Source organism: Chiloscyllium plagiosum, unplaced genomic scaffold (genome assembly GCF_037043375.1).
Source record: "Chiloscyllium plagiosum isolate Xiang-an unplaced genomic scaffold, Cpla_swu_hap1 HiC_scaffold_22, whole genome shotgun sequence".
In the NCBI taxonomy this organism is placed as follows: Eukaryota; Metazoa; Chordata; class Chondrichthyes; order Orectolobiformes; family Hemiscylliidae; genus Chiloscyllium; species Chiloscyllium plagiosum.
The window spans coordinates 9586992-9612822 of NW_028270160.1; the positions used below are offsets into that span (position 1 = coordinate 9586992).

The 25831-nt window shown below is 41.0% G+C and overlaps 1 protein-coding gene across 1 annotated transcript in view; it reads right to left on the reverse strand.

Annotated features, from left to right (window-relative positions):
- got1 (glutamic-oxaloacetic transaminase 1, soluble) overlaps positions 1 to 25831 on the reverse strand; it is a 55974-nt gene that overhangs the window by 6634 nt on the left and 23509 nt on the right. The window contains exons 6-8 of the mRNA XM_043713033.2: positions 23825 to 23975; positions 9396 to 9561; positions 5077 to 5219 (exon numbers count right to left, since the gene is read on the reverse strand). Of these exons, the coding sequence (XP_043568968.2) occupies positions 5077 to 5219; positions 9396 to 9561; positions 23825 to 23975 (460 nt within the window). The remainder of the gene's footprint in view (positions 1 to 5076; positions 5220 to 9395; positions 9562 to 23824; positions 23976 to 25831) is intronic.

Consider the following 25831-nt stretch of genomic DNA (forward strand, 5'->3'; position numbering starts at 1 on the left):
TTTCAAAAGAGTAATTGTAGCTACATTCCTACTGAAAATGAGTGGAACTTCAAGTGACACACATACCAGCAGTTTGCTGCAAACATGTCACAACACAGCACGTGTAATATTGTGGTATACTGCAATCAAGTCAGCAAGTGAAGTTCTTCTCAAAGTGCTGATGAAAATTGATAACCATCTCTAGATGCAACTATATAACAACACAAGAGCAGTTTAGAAACCAAGATTCCCAGATCTTAAAGAGTTTCCTTTTAAAATTGAAAATAAAATCATGATGGTCTTAATATATATATAAAACAACCAACTAAAGGAATGTTCTTCTTATAACTTTCCTGTTGAATTCTTTCATATTCAGTGCAGCATAGCATTATTTGTGTAAAATGTGTAGTGTCGACAATTACTGGACAATGCCAACAGATTATGGGTTCAAATTCAGTACTACTAAAACAGAGATTGTTTGGTTTAAACTCAAGAATTCCAAACAAGGAGCTGCCTGTAAGACCAGCACATCCTCTGCATCAGCTCCATTTACAATTTCTCAGAATATGTTGAAGCCCAAACTAATCTACAACAGTTGGACAGCTGCTGAACATTTAAGCACTGTTTACAAGTGCCGGGCAATGCCCATCGCCAACAAAGGACCATCTTCCCTTGACAGTCAACAGCATTACAATCTCCAGCATTTGGGAGGTTACTCCTGACTAAAAATTTAACCAGGTAAACCATTTAAATACTTCCTCGTTACAAGTACATATCAGAGACTGGAAATACTGTAGCAAGTAAAACTTACTTCCAAACTCTCAAAAGCTCATTCACCATCTACAATGCATAAGTCAGGAATGTGATGGTATACTCACCGCTTACATGGGATTAAAGCAACTCTAAGCCAGAACAAAGCAGCTCACTTGATCAACACCCCATCCACTACCTAAAACATTAATTCACTTCACCTTCTGCATACACTGTACCAATGTGTTCAATCTACGGGATCTACTACAGCAACTTATGAAGCCTCCTTGAAAAGCTCTTTCCAAAGGTGCAGCTGCTAACAGCTAGATGAACATGAGTGAAAGACACATGGGAACACCATCATGTCCAAGCAGTAGGATAGGGACAGCTGAGATTAACAAGTCCCCTCACCCAATGACAAATGGTTAGATCCTGGACATTAAATGTCATGCAAGAAACTTCACCAACTCTGACCTAACCTGTTCATCATTTGAACCAGAGGTAGTGGTACAGTGGTAATGCATTTGACTAGTCATCCAGAACCACAGCCTAATATTTGAGAGGCACAGTTTGAATCCCACCTTGGCAGTGATATTCGAATTCAATAAGAAGCTGGATAAAAGTGTTGTAAAACAAGACATCTGGCTCACTAATGTTCCTAGGGAAGGAAATATGACATCCTTACCTGATCTGCCCATCAAGTGAGTCCAAACCCACAGCAATGTGACTGAAAGTGAGGGATGGGTAATACATGTTGGCCTAGCCAATGATACCCATATATTGTAAATCAGTACATGTATTTAATATGCTAATATCCCACAAAAGCCATTTGAGCAGATTGAAAGTGTTTTGTTAGTAAAGGAATAAAGCTGAATCCTGCATGCTTTGACAGAAATATCTAGCAAGAACCTCAGTTGTTCAGAGACTCCTGCACGACAGATGCTTTGGCAAGAACATTATAGAAGGTCTTTGTAGGAACTCTTTGGCTGCCCAGAGCTTTCAACACAATTAAATTGACAATAAACAGAGATGACCCTGGGCACATTTTGTAATGGTTTGTGCAAACACTGCAGCTGCCGGCAATAAATGCTGCAATGAAAATCTGCAAAAATTTCCAAGCTATTTGCCAGGTGCATTAAGGAAGAATGGACAGCTCTCAGTATCTGTCACATGAATTGGGAACAGCTGAAGATCCCAGAGTCTTAAACTATTGCAGATAATTGGCACTTGCTAGGATCTCAAGCACTACATGCTGGAGGACGCATGTGCTGTTTCCTTTATAATCCACCTTCAGTAAAGTCTTTAGCAAGCCTAAGAAAATTGTTCCTCATTAATTCAGGGAGTTCAACTTGCAATACTTGGCACCACCAAAAGCGGTAAAGATATTTGTTAGGAGTCCAAAAGAAAAGCTCAATTCTCAAATTGTAAATCTAAAAGAAGACATGCCAAACAAATTTCTACAGCAGTAAACCGAATGAAAGTTGTAAAGAAGGCTCACTGGACCCTAAACAATAACCCTGCTTTCTTTCCACAGATGCTGCCAGACCTGTTGAGTTTTTCCAGCAATTTCTGTTTTTGTTTTAAATTTCTATAGCACCTTTCAGTCTCAGGATGTTCCAAATAATGTTATAGGTAATGAAGTGTAGTCTCTAAAGTAGTGTAGGGAAGGTGGCAATTAAGTTTTGCACAAGTTTCCACAAACAGAAGACAGAGAATGATCAGATCTTCTGCTTTTGTAACACTGGTTGAGGGGTAAATACTGGCCTGAAGAACACTGGGAACAATGTTGCTTCACTCCATAACTCATCTACTTTAAAACAATGTGAAGGGATCTTTAAGTCCACCTGAAGTAATGCGTCACTTGAAACAGAGTTCTCCCTCAATGCTGCACTGCAATATCTGACCAGCTTTTGCACTTTTCTGAAACTTAAATGGCCTTTAAAACTTGCAAACAAAGTGGCGAATGGAATGTGGGTGGTGAGTGTCCCTGAGACACCACACACAAACATATAAGCTGAGCCAGTGCCAGTCTTCCAATTCCAGACGTGCATCCTTGACAACAGGAGCATAAGCTCTTGTGCTGGTGCAGTAGCAGAATATGCACAATGGTTTACATAAAGGCAAACTATTTTGTGAACTTGAATGCACAGTCTCTGTCTGACTGGTAGCAGAATATGCCAACAAGCACCATGTTTAACTACCTTCTGATTAAGCCTTCCACTTAAGCCAATTTTCAAGCTACTGTTCATTCTACTAAGAATATCATTCCCCTAATTCCTGACAGTGAAAAAGAGACTTTGCAAAATGATAAACATAAGGTCAGTATCTGGTTTGTGATTCTGGTGAATGTTTTGGTCTGAACTAAAGTTATAAATTTGAATGTGATGAGCTTGGTTTCTGAAATTGAGAAGTTTGACATCACCTTACTTATTCCTATGCAAATATATTGTTTTTAACTACAGTGTAACTATGTTACAGTCTGTAACATAGCACCTAAAAAATTACAAAATATTTACAGTACAGAAATGCCCAACAGGTCCACCCCTACTATTCCTACACCCCCTATCTATCTTCCTTTAGAAGGCATTTTCCAGAAAGCATTTCTAACCACTCTCAAAGGAACACAGGGTCCAGGGCAGGGCATTGCTTCCCTCGAGCCTCTTTTGCCATTCAACGATATCATACCTGATTTGAGTCTCACTTCCATTTACTCTTCTTTGCCCCATATCCCTTAATATCTATGGTTTATATTAGTGCTGGAACTAAAATTAACAATGGATCTAGTGTCAGATAACATTTGCAGAAGAGTTCCAAATATTGCCATTCTTTATATAGCAAAGTATTTCTTAACTAAAAAGTTAAAAACAAAGTAAGAATTTGTGGGCGGCACGGTGGCACAGTGGTTAGCACTGCTGCCTCACAGCGCCAGAGACCCGGGTTCAATTCCCGCCTCAGGCGACTGACTGTGTGGAGTTTGCACGTTCTCCCCGTGTCTGCGTGGGTTTCCTCCGGGTGCTCCGGTTTCCTCCCACAGTCCAAAGATGTGCAAGTCAGGTGAATTGGCCATGCTAAATTGCCCGTAGTGTTAGGTAAGGGGTAAATGTAGGGGTATGGGTGGGTTGCGCTTCGGCGGGTCGGTGTGGACTTGTTGGGCCGAAGGGCCTGTTTCCACACTGTAATCTAATCTAATCTATCCAATTATATTATGTCCCCATGTTCTTTATTCCCTACCCCAGTGTAAATTTTTCTCATTCCATCGTATTAGTTCCCATTAATATCTTGATAGGTCCAGAATTCTCTACTAGATATGGGGGAAGAGAGTGTGATGACAGATTAGAAGCAAGGGGCAGGGAGTTACTCTCAGTGGTCATTCACTGCTTGGTGTTCATTTTCTTAATGATGCATTCATCATCTTTGATCGAGAGCCTCCCCGAGCAAAAGTGACAAGCTGCCTGCAGGGTAGCAGTTGTTGTAGCTGCATGCCCAGCTGCTGTTGGGTTGATCCTAGTGGATGTCGGCTGAAACCCTCGAGTCATCCTTAACTGGGCATTTACGGCTGTCTATTGGTGATAGGATATGGTGGTTGACTCTGGGCCATTCTGTCCAGAGATTGCGCAGCATGGTGGCTCAGTGATTGGCATTCCTGCCTCACAGAGCCAGGGACCTGGGTTCGATTCCACCCTTGGGCGACTTTGAGGAGCTTGCACAGTCTCCCTGTGTCTGCGTGGGTTTCTTCCACAGTCCAAAGATATGCAGGTTAAGTGGATTGGCCAAATAAATTGCCCATAGAATCCTGGAATGTGCAGGTTAGGTGGATTAGCCATGGGGAAATGCAAGGTTACAGGGTTAGGGTACGGGGGTGGGTCTGGGTGGGATTGTCTTCAGAAAGTTGGTGTGGATACAATGGGCTGAATAGCCAGCTTCCACACTATAGGGATTCTATGATTCCATAATCAATTCTGACAGGGATGAGTAAATTAGCAGGACTTGGGTGCATTACCATCCTATCGAATGACATGCTCATACCATCTCCAATCTTGCCATCACTGGAAGCAAAACATTCCAGCCACTGTATTGAGGATTGGCAATGCAGTGCAGCTTTAGTCTTCTTTTAGAATTCATGACACTCTTGACCAGACTGTGTCCGCACATGTAAAGCAAGGTCATTACTCCAATTATCCTCCCATTGTATGCAAGATGCTGCACAACTACCAGACCACCTCAATATGCAGCTGGCTAATCTCTATGAAACAAATCAAACGCATATTTAAAACAAATGCAACCTCAGAGCTCTCTCTTCTAATCAGGCAACATTATAGACAGATTTACATTAAAAGCTATACATACGATCGAGTCCTGTGAAGCTGAACATTCCAATCTGCTGAGTGAGATGGTCCCATGTGCCTGGTGTCCCCAGTTTCTGCAGCTTCTCCTTCAACTGTACTCTCATCAGTAAAATACGGTCAGCCATGGTCTTCACATTACCTTTCCTTGGGAGGGGATGATGGGAAGAAGAGATAGCAGGAAAAGAATATTAGTAAGTAATTTATTACAGTGGACCAGCTCCCTGATTTGGTAACAATCGCAGAAAGTTCAAGGTATGATTTCAAATTCTTGCTAAGCAGAGTTAGTTGCTTTCAATTATAGTGGAGAGAAGTGCTAACAATTAATGTTGGTATCCAACATTGAAAGGTCTCCACATTACTTTCAGCTCCTACACTTCCAGTGAAATGCAGTAATGAGCATTAGCATGAACTGTGCTTCAGCTAATATATACCTGCAAGATTACCACAATTCAAACTAGTAACAAGCATGATAAATAGGAATACAAATTTCCTCAGGTTGTTGTGTACCTCTGGAAATGCACACTTGCTGTAATAAGGGTAACCAGTTTGGAATTACAAGTCATGTTTGTGCATGGAACAGGAGAGGGAAGCAACAATAGTTAGCAATTAGTGCAAGAATTTATTCAAAGACTTGCCTCAGAATAAACTTAATATTGAGAATACAAAAGGACCTGGCGGGAAATCAGAGAAACAGCAAAAGCAAAAACAAAATATGGCATAAATATACAACTATAAATGAGTAGAGAATGATATATTTTTAAAAAACACATGGTAAAAATCTGCATTGTTGTAAAAGAAATTAAGCAAAGCTGCTTCACTGGCACTGATAAATACTAATCAGAATGCATCATGTATGCCATCACAATCAAAAACACCAGGGCTAAGTACATGACAGCTCACATCATAAGAGGAAGGGAAGCAAAACTGAAACCAGCACAAGTGAGTCCAATCATTCTGGGTCCTTGAGTCTCTTGTTATGTATTTTTTAAAAAGGCCAAATTTGCTTTCAATTAGAGAGGACTAAGTAGCACAGCTGGATACTCTGTACTGATAAGTCCTAATTGCTTGATGTCTGACCTATCATAGGATTCAATATATAGTTTGGAAAGGGCAAGTTCTCTCCAGGTTGAACATGTGATATATTAGAAAATGCTTCAATTCTGGCTTTTTTCGCATTTCAGTTTTACCATTCCACCATTGGTGATTGCACCTTTAGATGACCAGTACCGAACCATTTAGAGGAGGCCAGGGCCGAGTGGTATTATCGCTGGACTAATAATAATCTGAACCTAGTAACGTTCAGGGGACTTGGATTCGAAACCTGCCAAAGCAGATCGTGGAATCTGAATTCAATAAAAATCTGGAATTAAGAATCTAACGACCAAGAAACCATCTTCAATTGTTGGAAAAACCCACCTGATTCAACAATGGCCTTTAGGGAAGGAAACTGCTATCCTTACCTGGTCTGGACTACATGTGAATCCAGACCGACAGCAATATGGTTGACTTTTAACAGCCAGTAGATATGGGCAATGATGCCCTCATCCCATGAATGAATAAAACAAAATTGTAATTCCCTCCCTCAACTGCTATCTTTCTTTTTTCCATTAAAAGGTACATTTTCTACAAATATTTAGACCACAGAGCTGACCATAATACTCTAAATATGGTCTAATGAGCAAGGAGATGAAGATGAACTTGAAAATGGCATTTGTCCTCTTGAATGCCTCAATGGAACAAGCCTCCCCACACTTCCAAGCAGTTCATTCCAGAGCCAAACCACCCATGTAAAAAGTCTTTCTCACTTTGTTAAACTTCAGATGTGAATGCATCAGAGATAGTGCAGAAAAGATTCACAAGAATCATTCAACTGTTAGAACACTTCATAATGAGGACAGATTGGAAAAATTGAGACTTGAAGAGATTCCTTGGAGAAAAGAAGATTAAGGAAGACAGATTTCATGAAGGTTTCTAAATTGTGGTGCGGGGAGGTGGGGGAGTGGGCTGGATACAGTAGTTCAAAGAAACTGTTTCCATCTGTAAAAGGATCAAGAACAAGAGGGCAGAAATTTGAAGTGATTTACAAAGGAAGCAAATGGAAGGTGAGAAAGATTTTTATACATGAATGGTTTGGGTCTGGAATGAACTGCCTGGAAGTCTGGTGGAGGCTTGTTCCACTGAGGCATTCAAGAGGACGTTGGATGATTATTTAAAATGGTAATAATCTGTAAGGGTATGGGCAGAAATGTAAGAGAAAGGTACTAAATCATGATGCTCATTTGGAGAAGTGGTGCAGACACATTGGGCTAAATGGCCTCCTTCAGTGTCATAAGAATTCTGCAATACTGTGCTGTCCAGCAGAAAAGTCTGAGCTGGCTGGGACTCATCTCTAAAAAACGGCCAAGAGTTGATCCTATAGAGATTAATGATTATCAAAATGTTTGTCAGAATAATTGTATAAAAATATGTTCCCAGATAAGTTAAGTCTAAAACTAAAGATCAGAAATGTAAGATAGGCATTAACCCAAGAAAAAGACCTTTACAAGAATAGTTTCATGAGAAACTTCAGTCATGAGGATAAGTTGGAGAGGCAGAAACTGACATTTGATTGAGTCTAGATCAAACAGTCTACAATTGTACTGGAAATATGATAGCTAGTTTTCTTAATTTATTTCTTTACTGCATAGCTTCAAAAAGAAACATACAAAGAAAACTGTCAGAACGTCAGCTCTAAAGAAATCAAAGTAAACTCTTTCTTTCCCCACAGATTTTTAAAAACTTCATTCAAGATATGTGCCAGCATTTATTGCCCATCCCTAGATGCCCCTGAGATGGTAGTGAGTTGCTTTCTTGAACTGCTATAGTGTATTTGCTGTATATACATCCACAATGCTTATAGGGAAGGGGTTCCAGGATATTGACCCAGCAATCGTGAAGGAATACCAATATTTCCAACACAAGATGATGAATGGTTTAAGAGAAGAATTCGAGTTGTGACAGCTGCAGCACTTGCTCTTCCAGATGGTAGTGGCCATGAATTTGGAAGATGCTGTCTAAGCATCCTAGATGAAACTTGCAGTTCAACCTGTAAAGGGTCTACCCTACTCTTGAATATTGGTGGTGAAGGAAGAGAATGTCTGTAGATGTGGTTTGTCGTGGATGCTGTCAAGTTTCTAAAGTGTTGCAGGAGTGAATAAAATTGGCTAAAGACTAGCATTGTGATGTTGAAAACCTATAGAGGAAGTCTAGTTTGCTCAGCAATTCTGGCTGAAGATTGTTACAAATGCTTCAGCCTTACCTTTTGCACTGATGTTCTGGGCTCACCCACCATTGTGCACTGTGTTACTTGTACAGCCTCCTCCTGGAGCAAGTTGTTTAATTGTCTAATTGCAAATAAGACTGGATACGGCAGACCTTAGATCCAATCTGTTGACTGTGGAATAGCTTATTTGTATCTATCACTTGTTGCTTATACTGTTTGACATGTATGTCATCTAGCACTGAATCTTCACTAGACTGAAATCTCATTTTTAGGTATGCCTAATGCACCCTTTCATTGAACTAGGTACTGTCAGACCTGCTAAGTATTTAAAGCACATTCTGCGTTTAATTTAGAATTCCGAGTTGATTTGGTTATCCAAAGTTCATTTAAAAAATTGAACATTCTACTCTCCACCACAGTATGCATTTAGATCAATTGGAAAATTATTCTACGAACTAAGGGTTTGGTAACCACTTCCCTTATGGGTATGATATACAGAGGGACCTTGATTATCTTCTCTCGTTGGGGGTCAGCGGGGGGAGGGGGCGGCAGACGGGGCGGCAAGGTTGGACGGGATTGGGGAGAGAGTGCAGCCTGATGGGGGCTCACACGCAGTGTGCTACTGCCTAGTCTCCTGAACGGGGAACAGATTTAGCAAGTGCTTGCTGTGTCAAACCCATTGAACTAATGGGGGGTTGCTTCAGCAATGCTGCAGGTCCCTTAAACACAAGTGTGTGTCTGCTCAAAAACAAACTGAGACAGAGTGAGGGAGCAAAGCAGGCAGAGAAAGGAAAAAAGAAACTTCAGAAAACTCTGAGCTCCAGAGGAGAGGCATTGAATCAATTAACCAAATAATCAATTATCCGAACAAAATACTGTCCGCCCATCTCGTTCGGATAATCAGGGTTTCTCTGTATATTCCATTACTCCTATCTGTTAGCAGAACAGAAAATTTTAGATATACTTGGGCTTAAAATTTATTTTTTCAAAACAGCTGATGCATACTTTTTTTTGCTCTAGAGAATTAAGAGACATTTGTTAAGTCAGCAACTTCTCACCATTCAGCCAAGAGCTGTGGGTTACTCAGAGTCCTGGTGACAACTAGAGCCCCATGAGCTGGTGGATTTGACCAGATAGTCCGGGCTATCTTCTCCATTTGAGAGCGAATCCTTGTCACATTGTCAGTGTCCTTGGCCACAATGCACAAGTTCCCAACTCGTTCATCTAAAAGTAAGGGAAGAGGGAAAGCTAAGAAATGCATCATTTTCTTAACATTGCACTACAAGTTTCTAGTGTCAAAGACAAATTTATCAGGGGTTAAAGTAATCATATTTGCAGAAGCTTTTCTTCATTTGTCCAGCCCATTACAAATTATACAACACCATAGCCAAACACCAAACATGCATAACGATATTCAAGATTCTGTTACGCGGATAAGTCAATACTAACACTAAATGTCTGAATTATCGAGTAGGCTCTGAGCATCCCCACTAGGAGTACGAGGTTGCAAAATACAATGTTTCTGATTGATCAGTTACTTAAACCCAACACTTGTTTCGAATGGTAAATCTTATAAAATTATGGAATAGAAATTGTAATGCAGCACTTCCATAGTACAATTTCTTTTGGATAATGGAATTATTCACACTATTCATGCAATTATTCACGCAACAATACAGTTGCTGCAACTAATTTTTAAAACTTAGCAGCAATTCTGACCTTGCCAATGATAATCACATCCTAAAAATGAACAAAAGAATCTCTTTTTCTAAAGTGCAGAAATCCTAAAACACCACAGAAGCATGAAACCAGACACCAAGTGAAAGGAAAATGTGGTGTAGGAGTTTAAAAAAATGATTAATCACAAGTATGACCTTGAAGGGAAGTGGTGAAGTAGAACAGAATGGAAAGAAAAACATCCCTCAAAATAAGACTAAAGTGTTGAAAGTACAACTAATTGAGGCTATGCAAACAATTCTGGAGTTTGAAGAAAAGTGTTTGAGGGTGGGAGGAGCATGTATAGACAGCGCAAAGAATTTATAGATATGGGACAGCAGAAATTACAAATGCATTTCGACATGATGAAAATATACAGTCAAATATATTACATCTACTGTTTTGTCTATTTATTTACCTCCTCAAAGAACTGTAATCCACTTTTCAGTCATTTCTTCCCCTTAATGAAGCTACACCGATTCTGCTTGATTACATCATGTATCTACAAATTTTCTTTTTTATTTACTCATTTTTATGTAGGATGGGGGTATCGCTGGGTGGCCATCATTTATTGCCCATCCCTAATTGCCCTTGAGAAGGTGATGATGAGCTGCCATCTTGAACTGCTGCAATCCGTCTGTTGTGGGTTGACCCACAATACCATTAGGGATAGAATTCCAGGGTTTTGACCAAGCAAAAATAGAGGAATGGCGATATATTTCAAAGTCAGGATGGTGTGTGGCTTGGAGGTTAACTTGCAGGTGGTAGTGTTCACATGTATCTGCTGACCTTGTCTTTCAAGATGGAAGTGACTTGGAAGATGTTGTCTCAGGATCTTTGGTCAATTTCTGCAGTGCATCTTGTAGATAGTATACACTGCTGCTCAGCATCAGTGTTGGAGAGTGGATGCTTGTGGACGTAGTGCCAATCAAGCAGGCTTTGTCCTGGATGGTGTCAAGCTTCTTGAGTGTTGTTGGTGCTGCACTCATCCACACAAATGGGGAGTATTGCATCACATTCTTGATTTGTGCCTTGTAGATGGTGGACAGGTTTTGGGGAGTCAGGAGATGAGCTACTCAGCACGGAACACCTAGCCTCTGACCTGTTCTTGTAGCTACTGTGCTTATGTAGTGAATGAGGTGAATTTCTGATCAATGATAATCTCTAGGATGTTGATAGTAGGAGATTCACCATTGAGTGTCAAGGGGCAGTGGTTAGATTGTCTCTTATGGGTGATGGTCATAGTCTGGCATTTGTGTAGAGCAAATGTTACTTGCCATGTGTCAACCCAAGCTTAGATATGATCCCGCTCTTACATTTGGACATGGACTGCTTCAGTATCTGAGGTGTCGCAAATGGTGCTGAACATTGCACAATCAGCAGCAAATATCACTCTTCTGAACTTATGATGGAGGGAAGGTCATTGATGAAGATGGTTGGGCCGAGGACACTAACTTAAGGAACTTAAGGAACTCCTGCAGAGATGCCCTGGAGCCGAGAAGACTGACCTCCAACAACCACAACCATCTTCCTATGTGTCAGGTATGACTCTAACCACTAGACAGTTTGTCCCCTGATACCCACTGATTCCAGTTTTGCTAGGGCTCCTTGATGCCACTCTGTCAACTGCAGCCTTGATGTCAAGGGCTGTCACCCTCACCTCATCTCTGGAATTCAGTTTTGTCCATGTTTGAACCAAGGCTGTACTGAAGTCAGGAGCTGAGTGGCCCTGGCAGAATCATAATTGAGTGTCACTGAACAGGCGCTGCTTGATAGCACTATTGATGACACTTTCCATCACTTTATTGATGATTTGAGAGTAGACAGATGGGGCAATATTTGGCTGGGCTGGATTCATCCAGCTTTTCATGTAAATGTTCTATTATATGATAGAGGCATAGAGTTGTACAAGATGGAAACAGACCCTTCCATCCAACTTGTCCATGCATAAATTAATCTAGTGCTATTTGTCAACATTTGACTCATATCCGTCTAAGACTTCCTATTCATGTACCAATCAAGATGCCTTTTAAATGCTGTAATTGTACCAGCCTCCACCACTTCCTCTGGCATGAAAACATTGCCCCTTAGGTCCTGTGTCTATCTTTCGCCTCTCACCTTAAACATATGCCCTCTAGTTTTGGATTCCCCTACCCTGAGAAAAAGACTTTTGCTGTTCACCCTATCCATGCACCTCATGATTTACAAATCTCTATCTTTTATAACAGACTGTAACATCTTTCCCATGATAGACATTGAGTTTTTCTCAGTTATCTTGTGTTTCCTTCCCTTTTTAAATATGGTAAACTGTCCCATTTGACCTCAACATCCATTCTCCATGCTGAAAGCCACTCATTTTAGGCCCATGCTCTAAAACAGTGCTGAAAATACAAATCAATCCAATGAAAAAAAAAGTCAAAAATACTACATGCAAACAATCTAAATGAAGTTGAGAATTTTTGTCACTCTTAACAGTCTCACTCTTGTGGTTAAATTCCCATTAGTGAGTACAAATATTCACTTTAAGCCATGTTGGAAATTTAGCAGAATCCAGCAAAATACAAACTTTCCTTATTATGAGACATCAAATTCCCCCAGCTGATCCAATTCTACTTGGTCACAGCAATTACTCTGTGCCCTTATACTTAAGGGTGAGAATGTGGTTACATTGTACAACTCCTCAATATAAAACAACAGACTATCCAACTCATTGGAAACACCATTTCTAGTATTTAAAAATTGAAATCTCATACTTCAAGTTGTTTTGCTGGGTTGACTCAGAATGTGATGGATTTTATTTTAAGGATTCAAAAATTGTTAAGCTGCAGCCAAAATTCCTACTGAACTACATCTCATCAAGTATATAGTGCAGTTTTGGAATGAGAAGCAGATGTAAAATCACACTGATTGTTCAAAAGGAAAGAATAAAAGAGCAAGAACAGCTGGACCTATTGAGATTGTACACTCATTTTCTGAGGCATATAGTGCAAATCGGCTGTGGTCAAGAGAGGGCAATAACATTCAAGTGGATATTTCGATTGTCATAAATGTTGGTATTAAAATACCATTGGTGATGAAAAGACTTACAGGATGTCTTGACTAATATCCAATCCTTAACCAACGTACCAAAAATAAACTTAACTGGTCATTTGATTTTATGTGTGATTCCACTTCTCATAAATTTGCTGCCACATTATCTCTCAACCACCAACCAGAATCTGATAAGCTTAATGAAAATAATTCGCGTTCACAGCACGTGAAAAGCCCTGAAACATGTAAGCTCACCTGTTACATACACTAAAAGCATTCATTCAGTTTTCATTCAAACACTGCTATGGATTGTTCCAACTGTTCAATATAGCAATCAACTGTACACACCAAGAATATTACACAAATTCCTGGCCTATCTGGAGACAATTAATCTAAGATTACAGCAGAGAATGAATGCCAACTCACTCTCATTGAGGAACCAAATTGGGACAGTGGTCATTCAGTCTGTGTTGACAAACTGAATATTATTAGGAGATTGGTTTAATTGTTATATGACCAGAGTCATCCAAAACACGACTGCCCAAATTTTAAATTGCATCGTCTCTTTCATCCATTTTAATAACCTACGTTGATTTCTGGTTAAGCAATGCCGATTTTAAAATGCACATTTATTTTCAAATTCAAATTCATTCATAACCCACTATTGCCCTATTCTATAATCTACTCCTGCTGCACAATTCTCCAAGCTGTAAGTCATCGAAGTTGAGCCCCTTGGGCACCCCAGATGGGCTCTACCATCAATGGCTCTGCGTCAAGCTTCTAAGGTTTGAAATACTGAAACCATGCACTAAGCTGAGGTACCTACCCTTCTACCTTTAAGACTGTCATTAAAACATGTCTCCATTCAGATCCATAAATCACAATGGGCTCAACGTCAAAGTTTGCTCATTATGTTCCCATGAAGCAGCTTCAGATACTTTGTTTAGAAGGCACATGTAACAAATTGTTGTATGTAGTTTATACTGAAATGTTAATCTCCCTGCACAAGGATGCTTTGGGTACAAACCCATGGAATTTTATAAGGTTTGGTAGCATCTGTGGAGAGAAAGGAGTGTTAACATTTTGAGTCACCAGATTCAAAACTTTAAACTATTTCTTCCTACAGATACTGCCAGATCTGCTTAGTTTCGTCAGCAATTTCTGATTTTGTTTAAGATCAAGGTTTGTGAGAAGATTTGTAGCTCGGGTGCTCGTTGCTGTGGTTCTGTTCGCCGAGCTGGAAGTTTTTGTTGCAAACGTTTCGTCCCCTGTCTAGGTGACATCCTCAGTGCTTGGGAGCCTCCTGTGAAGCGCTTCTGTGGTGTTTCCTCCGGCATTTATAGTGGCCTGTCCCTGCCGTTTCCAGTTGTCAGTTTCAGCTGTCTGCTGTAGTGGCCGGTATATTGGGTCCAGGTCGATGTGTTTGTTGATGGAGTTTGTGGATGAGTGCCATGCTTCTAGGAATTCCCTGGCTGTTCTTTGTTTCGCTTGCCCTATAATGGTAGTGTTGTCCCAGTCAAATTCATGTTGCTTGTCGTCTACGTGTGTGGCTACTAGGGATAGCTGGTCGTGTCATTTCGTGGCTAGTTGATGTTCGTGGATGCGGATCGTTAGCTGTCTTCCTGTTTGTCCTATATAGTGTTTTGTGCAGTCCTTGCATGGGATTTTGTACACTACATTAGTTTTGCTCATGCTGGGTATCGGGTCCTTCGTTCTGGTGAGTTGTTGTCTGAGTGTGGCTGTTGGTTTGTGTGCTGTTATAAGTCCTAGTGGTCGCAGTAGTCTGGCTGTCATTTCAGAGATGTTCTTGATGTACGGTAGTGTGGCCAGTTCTTTGGGTTGCGGCATGTCCTCATTCCGTTGTCTTTCTCTTAGGCATCTGTTGATGAAATTGCGAGGATATCCGTTTTTGGTGAATACCTTGTATAGGTGTTCCTCTTCCTCTTTTTGCAGTTCTGGTGTGCTGCAGTGTGTTGTGGCCCTTTTGAATAGTGTCTTGATGCAACTTCGTTTGTGTGTATTGGGGTGGTTGCTTTCATAGTTCAGGACTTGGTCTGTGCATGTGGCTTTCCTGTGTACCTTGGTGGCGAATTCTCCGTTTGGTGTTCTCTGTACCCTCATGTCTAGGAATGGGAGTTGGTTGTCCTTTTCTTCCTCTCTCGTGAATCAGATTCCTGTGAGTATGGATTTGATGATCCGGTGTGTTTTCTCTATTTCCGTGTTTTTAATTATTACAAAGGTGTCATCAACGTATCTGACCCAGAGTTTGGGTTGAATTTGTGGTAAGACTGTTTGTTCTAACCTTTGCATTACTGCTTCTGCTATGAGTCCCGAGATCGGTGAGCCCATGGGTGTTCCGTTGATTTGTTCGTATATCTGGTTGTTGAATGTGAAGTATGTTGTGAGGCACAAGTCCAGTAGTTTAAGTATGCCGTCTTTGTTGATGGGTTCAACGTCCTGTTGTCTGTTATGTCTGTTCAGCAGGTTGGCTATTGTTTCTCTGGATAGGGCTTTGTCAATAGAGGTGAACAGTGCTGTTACGTCGAATGAGACCATGGTTTCTTCCTTGTCTATATGTATGTTTCTGATGATGTCCAAGAATTCCTGTGTTGATTGTATAGAGTGTCTGGATCCGCTGATCAGGTGTTTCAGTTTCTGCTGTAGTTCTTTAGCCAGTTTGTGTGATGGTGTCCCTGGTAGTGATACTATGGGTCTGAGTGGGGTGTCTGGTTTGTGCACTTTAGGTAGTCCATAGAATCTGGGGGTGTTGTTGCTTTCAGGTTTCATTCTTTGTAGGTCAGACCTGGTTATCTGTCCGTTTTTTTTGTAGGTTCCTCAGCGTGTTGTTTATCCTATTGGTGAGTTGTGGGGTGGGGTCAAACTCCCTCTTTTGGTAGGTGTTGGTATCTGCAAGTAGTTGTTGTGCTTTTTGGATGTACTCTGCTTTGTCCAGGATGACCGTCATTCTGCCTTTGTCTGCTGGTAGGATGATTATGTTCTTATCGTTTCTTAGTTGTTATTTAAGATCTCCAACATTTGCAGTTTTTCGTTTAATTATATTGCTGAATTTTCTAAGGTGCTTTCCATGTAACAATTGGCTGGGTGCAGACCAATCCCCTTTATTTTCTTGAGGAGGGTGATTATCAAATAAGATCAAACTGGCTCCTATGCATGAGAAGAAGCAACCAGAGATGCCAGTGGTTGGGACAGGCCAAGTTGATATGGATGCCAAGCAGAGCTTCCCTTCGGCAGTATCTGTTTTTATTCATTCATGGGATGTGGGCTTCGCTGGCTGGCCAGCATTCATTGCATGTCTCTTTTGAGAAGTTGGTATTGACCTGTCTTTTTGTACCACTGCAGTCCACATCCTGTAGGTAGACCCACAATGCCACTAAGGAAAAAATTTCAGGTTTTTGCAACAGTGAAGGACTGGTGATATATTTCCAAGTCAGGATTGAGAGCGGCTTGGAGGATAACATGCAGGTGGTGCCATATATCTGCTGCCCTTATTATTCTAGATGGAAGTGGTTGTGGGTTTGGAAAGTGCTGTCTGACGATCTATGTGCAATGAATCTTGTAGATGGTGGAAGGAGTGGATGCTTGTGAATGTGATGTCAGTCAACTGGGCTGTTTTGTCCCAGATGGTGTCAAGCTTCTTGTGGTGATGAAGCTGCACCCTTGTGGGGAGAATTCCATCACTGACTTGTATCATGTAGATGATATACAGGCTTTGGGGAATCAGGAGCTGAGTTATTCACTGCAGTATTCTTAGTCTCTGATCTGATCTTGCAGCCAAATGTTTGTGACAAGTCCAGTTGAGTTTCTGGTCAATAGTAACCCTAAGAATGTTGATAGTGAGGGAATCAGTGACAGTAACATGGCTGAATGTCAAGGAGTGGTGGTTAGACTGTCTCATAGGTGATAGTCAATGACTGGCATTTGTGTGGCACGGATGTTGCTTGCCATTTGTCAGCCCAAGCTGGATATTTTCCAGATCTTGTTGCACTGGAACATGGACCTGAGGTGCGACTCTTCTGATCTAATGATAGAGAGAAGGTCTTTGACGAAGCACCTGAAGATGGCTGAGCGTAGGATACTATCCCGAGGAACTCCTGCAGAGATGTCCTGGAGAGGAGATGACTGAACTCCAACAACCATGACCGTCTTCCTGTGAGCCCTTCAACCAGCACAGAGTTCGTCTCCTAATATCCAATGATTCCAGTTTTGCTCAGACTCCTTGATGCCACATTCAATCAAATATAGCTTAGACATCAAAGGCTGTCACTATCCCCTCACCTCTGGAAGTCAGCTCTTTTGTCCATGTTTAAACAAAGGCTGTAATGAGGTCAGGAGCTAAGTTCTCTGTAATGAGAACCCACCTGGACATCACTGAGCAGGTTATAAATTAGATCTCCTCATTCAACTGAGACCAACATCCAGTGAGCAGGGACAAAGACCAGCACTGGGGGCATGCCTACCTCTTGACACATGGGGGTTTGGAAATCAAATATCATGCTGTTGCTTTTTGTCATTTTCAGATTGTCACTTTGTCTTTGTGCCACCTACAAAGAGTCATAGAGATGTACATCATCGAAACAGACCCTTTGTTCCAACACGTCCATGCTGACCAGATATCCTAAACTAATTTAGTCCCATTGGTCAGCACTTGTCCCATATCCCTCTAAACACTTCCTATTCATATATCTATCCTGATGCCTTTATGTGATGTTTATACGAATCTCAGCCTTGCAAGTTAGAGGTTAGAAACTGTCATTTGCAAAAGTGGACTCTAGTCTAAAAGATCAAAGCAGACCTTTTGATGTACAAAATTTAGCCTTATACACTGATTTATTTTCATCCACATTGAATAGATGTATTCCACAAACTGATATTTTTTAAAAATTAATTTCAAAGTGTTTAACTTTTTGAAACTGTGACTGTCAATGCTCATCAAACTTAATTTTCACCAAGTCTTTTCAATGCAGAGGGAGAAGGTCCGAGTAAAGCATTTCAACGGTAGTTTTTCTCTAGTCATTTTCAGTGTCACCCATTGCCAGTTTTCAAATAATATATTTAAAAATTCAATGATTTTAAAGCCGGGTTACTCATAGACAGAGGGCTGGATGTCTTTATTCAAAGCACAGATTTTTCTTGCTAATGTTGTTAAATATATCAATGACTACTATAAGAGTTAATGAAAGCAACACATGAGCTCTACTATGCAGCCCTCTGAAAATACAATGATATTCAAATTCATTTTAGCACAAAATTGAAGCCTAACCCAACTAGCAATTTAAATTGCATTTTGGATACAATTTCCTAATTGCTCCCAAAGTAGAAACAGTGTGTATAAATGTCAGTTATCTGCAACTGTGGCAAAGTAAAATGTTGCTTAAAACGAATAACTAATAAAATCACCATTACAGAGGACCATAGGGCTGCTCTCTCATTAGAGAAAAGATGTCTCATGGTGGTTTAAGTTGAGGGTCACCATGACTCAGGCAACGGCTGAAGTTAGATGAGATTAGATTACTTACGGTGTGGAAACAGGCCCTTCTGCCCAACAAGTCCACACCGCCCCGCCGAAGCGCAACCCACCCATACCCCTACATTTACCCCTTACCTAACACTACGGGCAATTTAGCATGGCCAATTCACCTGACCTGCACATCTTTGGACTGTGGGAGGAAACCGGAGCACCCGGAGGAAACCCACGCAGACACGGGGAGAACTTGCAAACTCCACACAGTCAGTTGCCTGAGGCGGGAATTGAACCCGGGTCTCTGGCGCTGTGAGGCAGCAGTGCTAACCGCTGTGCCACCGTGCTGCCCAAGTTGAGAAAGCAGGAACTTCATGCTGACCCCAGCTGGTAAAGGAATTGAATCGGCACTGTTGGCATCACTCTGCAGTGCAAACTAGCCACCCAGCCAACTAAGCTAACGTGCAGCTTAATACACAATTACAGAATTTGTTTGAAAAAGAAAATTTCCAGCATATTTTTAAAAAACACAACAGTTGTTTATTCAGGACCCAATGGAACAAAATCAAAACCAAAACACAAGCTTTTTTTTCTGAGCATCACATGCCCCTGAGCAAAAGCTTTCATCTATTTTAGGAAAGAAACAGGTGTAAATTATTACCCATCTATAGTGCTACACCCTATGCACTTGCACTCAGTGCCTGCCACCTTCTGGCCTTTTAACAGTACTGCACAGATAAGTTGCTGAAGGATATCATAGTGTCAGTACACAAGACATTATGCTTGTCAGATGCAATCAATCCTGTTCTCTCTCCTGATTGCCTTGCAATTTGTATTCCCTTCAAATTATTTATCCACTGTCCTTTTCAAGTCCCTATCCCTTAACACTGTGAACATCTCTTAAAGTTTCCCTGAATCTTTTCTTTTCTTAAAGAGGACAGTCCAAGTTTCACCAGCCTCTTCAACCAAGAGAGACCTAGAGGTATGTAGAACATTACACTACAGTACAGCCCCATTGGCCCTCAATGTTGTGGTGACCTGAGGAACCAATTTGAAGCCCATCTATCCTATACTATTCCATTTTCATCCATATGTCTATCCAATTACCATTTAAATGCCCTTAAAGTTGGCAAGTCTACTACTGTTGCAGGAAGTACGTTCCATGCAGCTACTACTCTCTGAGTAAAGAAAATATCTCTGACATCTGTCTTACATGAATCATCGCTCAATTTAAAGATATGACCCCTTGTGCTAGCCATCACCATTCGAGGAAAAAAGGCTCTCACTGTCCACCCAATCTAACCCTCTGATTATCTTATATGTCTCAAGTCACCTCTCAACCTTCTTTCTAACGAAAACAGCCTCAAGTCCCTCAGCCTTTTTAGATTAGATTAGATTAGATTACAGTGTGGAAACAGGCCCTTCGGCCCAACAAGTCCACACCGACCCGCTGAAGCGCAACCCACCCATACCCCTACATTTACCCCTTACCTAACACTACGGGCAATTTAGCATGGCCAATTCACCTGATCTGCACATTTTTGGACTGTGGGAGGAAACCGGAGCACCCGGAGGAAACCCACGCAGACACGGGGAGAACGTGCAAACTCCACACAGTCAGTCACCTGAGGCGGGAATTGAACCTGGGTCTCAGGCGCTGTGAGGCAGCAGTGCTAACCACTGTGCCACCGTGCCTTTCCTCTAAGACATCCTAGTAAATCTCCTCTGAACCCTTTCCAAAGCTTCCACATCCTTCTGATAATGCGGTAACCAAAACTGTACGCAATACTCCAAATGCGGCCTTACCAGAGTTTTGTACAGCTACAGCATGACCTTGTGGCTCCAAACTCAATCCCTCTACCAATAAAAGCTAACACACCATATGCCTTCTTAACAACCCTTATCAACCTGAATGGAAACTTTCAGGGATCTATGTACATAGACACAGAGATCTCTTTGCTCATCTACACTACCAAGAATCTTACCAGTAGCCCAGTACTCTTTGTTCCTGTTGCCCCTTCCAAAGTGAATCAACTCACACTTTTCCACATTTAACTCCATTTGCCACCGCTCGGCCCAGCTCTGCACTTAAGCGTGACCCTCTGTAACCTGCAACATCCTTCAGTACCATCCATAACTCCACCGACCTTAGTATCATCCACAAATTTACTAACCCATCCTCTTACGTCCTCATCTAGGTTATTTATAAAAATGATAAACAGCTGTGGACCCAAAACAGATTCTTGCAGTACACCACTAGTAACTGAACTCTAGGATGAACATTTCCTGTCAACCACCATCCTCGGTCTTCTTTCAGCTGGATAATGTCTGATCCAAACCACTAAATTACCCTCAATCCCATGCATATTCTGTGCAATAACCTACCATGGGGAACCTTATCAAATGCCTTACTGAAAAGGTATAGGCACATAGTTCCTTGAAAGTGACATCACAGGTAGACGGGGTGGTGAAGGTGGTGTTCGGCATGCTTGCCTGCATCAGTCAGAACACTGAATACAGGAATTGGACTGTCATGTTACAGCTGTCAAGGATATCAGTAATGCCACACTGCGCACAATTCTGGTCACCCTGTTACAGGAAGACTGTTATTAAACTGGAAAAGGTGTAAAAAAATTTACAAGGATGTTACCCTACTGAAGAGTTCAGGTTATAGGGAGAGACTGGATAGACTGGGTCTTTATTCCTTGGAGAGTAGGAGGCTGAGAGATGACCTTATAGGGGTTTATAAGGTGATGAGGGGTATATATAAAGGTGAACAGTCAAGGTCCTTTCCCCAGGGTAGGGGAGTTCAAACCTAGGGGCATAGGTTTAAGGTGAGAGGGAAGAGATTTAAAAGGACCTGAGGGGCAACGTTTTCACATAGAGGGAGGTACGTTATTGGAACGAGCTGACAGAGGAAATGATAGAGGTGGGTACAATTACAATATTTAAAAGATATTTGGATGGGTACATGGATCGGAAATGTTTAGAGGGATATGGGCCAAAGGCAAGAAAATGGGACTACTTCAGTTTAGGAAACTGGTCAGAATGGAGCAGTTGAACTGAAGGGCCTGTTTCTGTGCTGTGTAACTCTGACCCTAAGTGAAGTCATTTGTCTCCCACATTATTCCAGCAAATGCTCAATTCTGACATGGACAGCCATCACTTGAAAAAAAAGTAAGGTTGCAAAACTGCCAAAGAATTTGATAAACTTGAGCAGTAATCACCTTGCACCCAGGAATCGTTCAGCTTCATCCTTTTTCTTCTTCTTGGTTTTGGCATCACCTTTAAGAGCGCTTGCCCTGAACAGATTTCTTTCCCACTCAACAGTCCTGATATCAGTATAGCAGCAGACTATTTAATTGAGACTCAGAAATTAAATGATCCCTGGCCTAACAGAACAATCTCTGACTCAAAACAACTTGCTAGGAAAGTGTGAGGTTATACAGAGATGTATTGCTGTGGCTGTATAAGACCCTGGTCAGACTGCACATGGAATACTGAGCAGTTTTGGGCCCTATATCACAGGAAGGATTTGCTGGCCTTGGAGGGGGCCCAGAAGAGGTTTACAAGAATGACCCCAGGAATGAACGGCTTGTCACAGAAGAAGCAGTTGAGGACTCTGGGTCTGTACTCCATAGTGAGTTTAGAGGTGAGAGGATCTCATTGAAACATAGAAAATGGAGAGTCTGGATAGAGTGAACATGGAGAAGATGCAACCACTAGTAGGACAGACTAGGACCGGAGGGCGCAATCTCAGGGTAAATGGCCTACCCTTTAAAACTGAGATGAGGAGGAACCTCTTCAGCCAGAGGGTGGTTGATCTGTGGAATTCATTGCCACAGAAGATTGTGGAGGCCAAGTCATGAGTGTATTTAAGACTGAAATAGATATGTTCTAGATTAGTAAGGGGATCAAAAGTTATGGGAAGAAAACCGAAGAATGGAGTTGAGAAACGTATCAGTTTATGATCAAATGGCAGAGCAGATTCAGGAGGCTCAACTGTCTAATTCTGCTCCTATATCTTGTGGTCTTAGAAATAATCAAGGACAATTTTTTTCTGCTGTATAGTTCTTATACATGTACACATGATACAAATATTTAAATTATGAAATAATTTGCAATGATTTTAAGATTTTCTTTAAGAAAAACTATGAATAGTTCAGTCATTGAGTCGAACGTTTCTTTCCTAATTCGTTTCTCCCGACAGTAGCTCGTGTCAATTTTCTAACCAAGCACAGGATATTAAGTGGTGGGCAGTTGGCAACATCGCACTTTTAATGCATTTTGCTTTAAGCTTTTTATTTCCTCATTCACCTGAAGGACGTCCTTAATGCCACTGAGGTGGCGGCAGTGAGCTGCCTTCTTGAACTGATGCCGACCAGGTGGTGTAGTGTTTGGCGGTTGAGCAGATTTATGTATATCCTCCAACCAAAAACAACTCAAAACAAAAGGAAAGAAAAAGTAGTCATCATCCTTCCCTACGAAATGCAGAAGAGTTAGCTCCAGATCATTGGGGAGAAGTGCTCACTCCTTTAGCTATGGATTTACTTTTAAAGATATTTTGTCATGGAAGATGTGGAGAGGGGATTTAAAACAGAAGATAAATAAAATATTACAAGCAAGCATCATTGGGCACTATGCATGGTTGACAATAACTAATGTCCTGGGAAATGACTCATTTGCAGATACAAGTAGGACTTCACAAATCTTGCAACATTCTGCAAATAAAAGTCTTTTGAGTGACACAAAGATTTAGATTATACCAGTTCTATTTAATAAAGTCATTGGATGACTTAAAGCAATCCTCTCTACTTCTGGTCTCAACATGGCTTCCCCTGGAGGTTACAACTGACAGATGCAAAAAATCTGATCCTGATCATAACAGGGCATAGCAAAAATCAAAAAGGTAGCTTAGCGCACTTAAAATGGCAAGAGAAATCAATGAACCTAAGCACTTATCAAAAGCAGGCCCAAATTTGCAACAACTGGGAACAACTACAGCTTAGTTTAAAGGCCCATGTCCTACTACACTTATTCAGGCTCGCCTAGAAATGTCAAACTACTTAGAGCTCTCTCACCTTTATTAGGTTTGTGCATCAGAATGTGCCATCTATGCTTAGACCATAAAAAGGTTAGAATTCTCAAGTTGTTTGGAAGTATATGTGATATCCGTAGGTATTGTTGCTACTTTGCCGCTTGGTTCCTCTCAAGCATTTGATGCATTAAGGATCTAAAAATTGACAGGAAACTATTACTTACTGTATAGTCCAAAATTTTTAGAAAAAGATTGTGCACAGAAGAGCTCGAACCCATGGCTCACAAAGTAACGAACAGCCCAAGCATCTTTATCCAGGTCACCAGATGCAAAGCCCTGATAGGCTGCATCGAAGAATGGAAAAAGGGACCTCTTCTGTAAACAAGTATAAAAGTATAGTCATGAGAATGCAGAGAACACAGAAACAAAAGGAAAAAAAATTACTTTTAGCTCACAGTCATAATTCAGGTGACTATACTTTCAGCTGTTTCAGCAAGTTTACCAACAGATTTAATTTGCTCTTTGTCCCTGCACAGTCCTAAGTGGACAACAAATGATGATTGAGTCTGTAACAGACAGCTCACTCAAAACATCACAATCAAAAATGGTGATTAAATGATGCCAGTATTATGCCTAAGTGAAAGTTGTTAAGGGACAGGTCAGTTCACGAGTTTACCAAGGATGGTGCTGGGAGACATCATCAGTGAAGTGCAACTGTTACTAAGGGATATTGCCAACTTTCTGCCAAGAGTTATTGAATTTACAGCATCTGGCCCACTATGCCATTATTATAAAATTGATATAGGTAGTGCAGGATTTCCAAAGGTATCCATATTTACACATCTGTTCCTGAACAGAGAAAAATACAACAGAAACTGGATTGAGAGAGTTTTCAGACAGCAAACAATCAGTATGTGTTATCATCACTCATCTGTAACTATTCATACGAGTGAAGGAATCTTGCAGTTGCAGACCCTCATTCGCTGCTACACCATGGGCCATGAGACCCTCCCTCGTCACTCCATCCATACACTAACACATTTCATCAAGATAGCAATCTGCAAAATCAATGGATCTGATAATAATTTCTGTATTTCCACTGAAATATTTGCTAGAAGCCCCACTAAAGGTTTGATATTAATAAAATTGTTTGATTAGGTGTGAGTTTCTAAACAATGAGAACAGTAATAATTACTGAATAACCAATTCAAGTCTGAAAAAAAGTATTATATTAGCAGAACAGCATTTAAAATCTAGTTGATTACAATGGGGACATTTTTTGAAGTCTGGTTTTGATATTTCAGCTTTTATCTGAACCCAAGTATGTGTCCCAAACTTTACGTTTCTCTGCGTAAAAATGTTTAAAAATGATTGGAAGAACTCAGTAGGTCAGGCATCACCTGATAGAAACTACGTTAATGTTTGAGTCCACGTGACTTCTTCAGAACATTCAGAAGGAGTCACATCACATAGGGAACTTAACCTCTGCTCCTCACTTCACAGATACAACCAGACTCCATGGAGTTAATGATGACTAAAGGGTGCCATATGATGCAAGTCTCTTTCTTTAATGTACAAGTTAATATTATCTCAAATGTACTAGGTAAGGAGTGTGCAATCAAAAGGTACTCTGTCCTATCTCTCAACAACCACTTCAGATCCTATTCAGTTCAGAAGATAGGTCCAACACATTGTTAAGCATGCTGGAAATTTTTATTCTATACTTTTGATAACAGGCTAGTAACTAATGTATTCCAACTGAGATTCTGAACACTGCATGACAACCACATAAAATGATTAGATTAGATTACTTACAGTGTGGAAACAGGCCCTTCGGCCCAATAAGTCCACACCAACCCGCCAAAGAGCAACCACCTAACCTGGACATTTTTTGGACTGTGGGAGGAAACCGGAGCACCAGGAGGAAACCCACGCAGACACGGGGAGAATGTGCAAACTCCACACAGTCAGAACTGAACCCGGGTCTCTGGAGCTGTGAGGCAGCAGTACTAACCACTGTGCCACTGTCCATGTTAAAGTTCAGTCCAGTTCAACTGAAAGATTTCAGGCTGGCAGCAAAATATGTATTTGTAAAGTAACTATTTGTAAATCAAACTGTATTCTTATACCAAACGCTCAGCAATGAGAAACAAAGATATTACAATGCGAAGTTCACAGCTATGAAACTTTTTAGAAGTATGGGACTATTTTTGACAACCTTTCATTTCTTA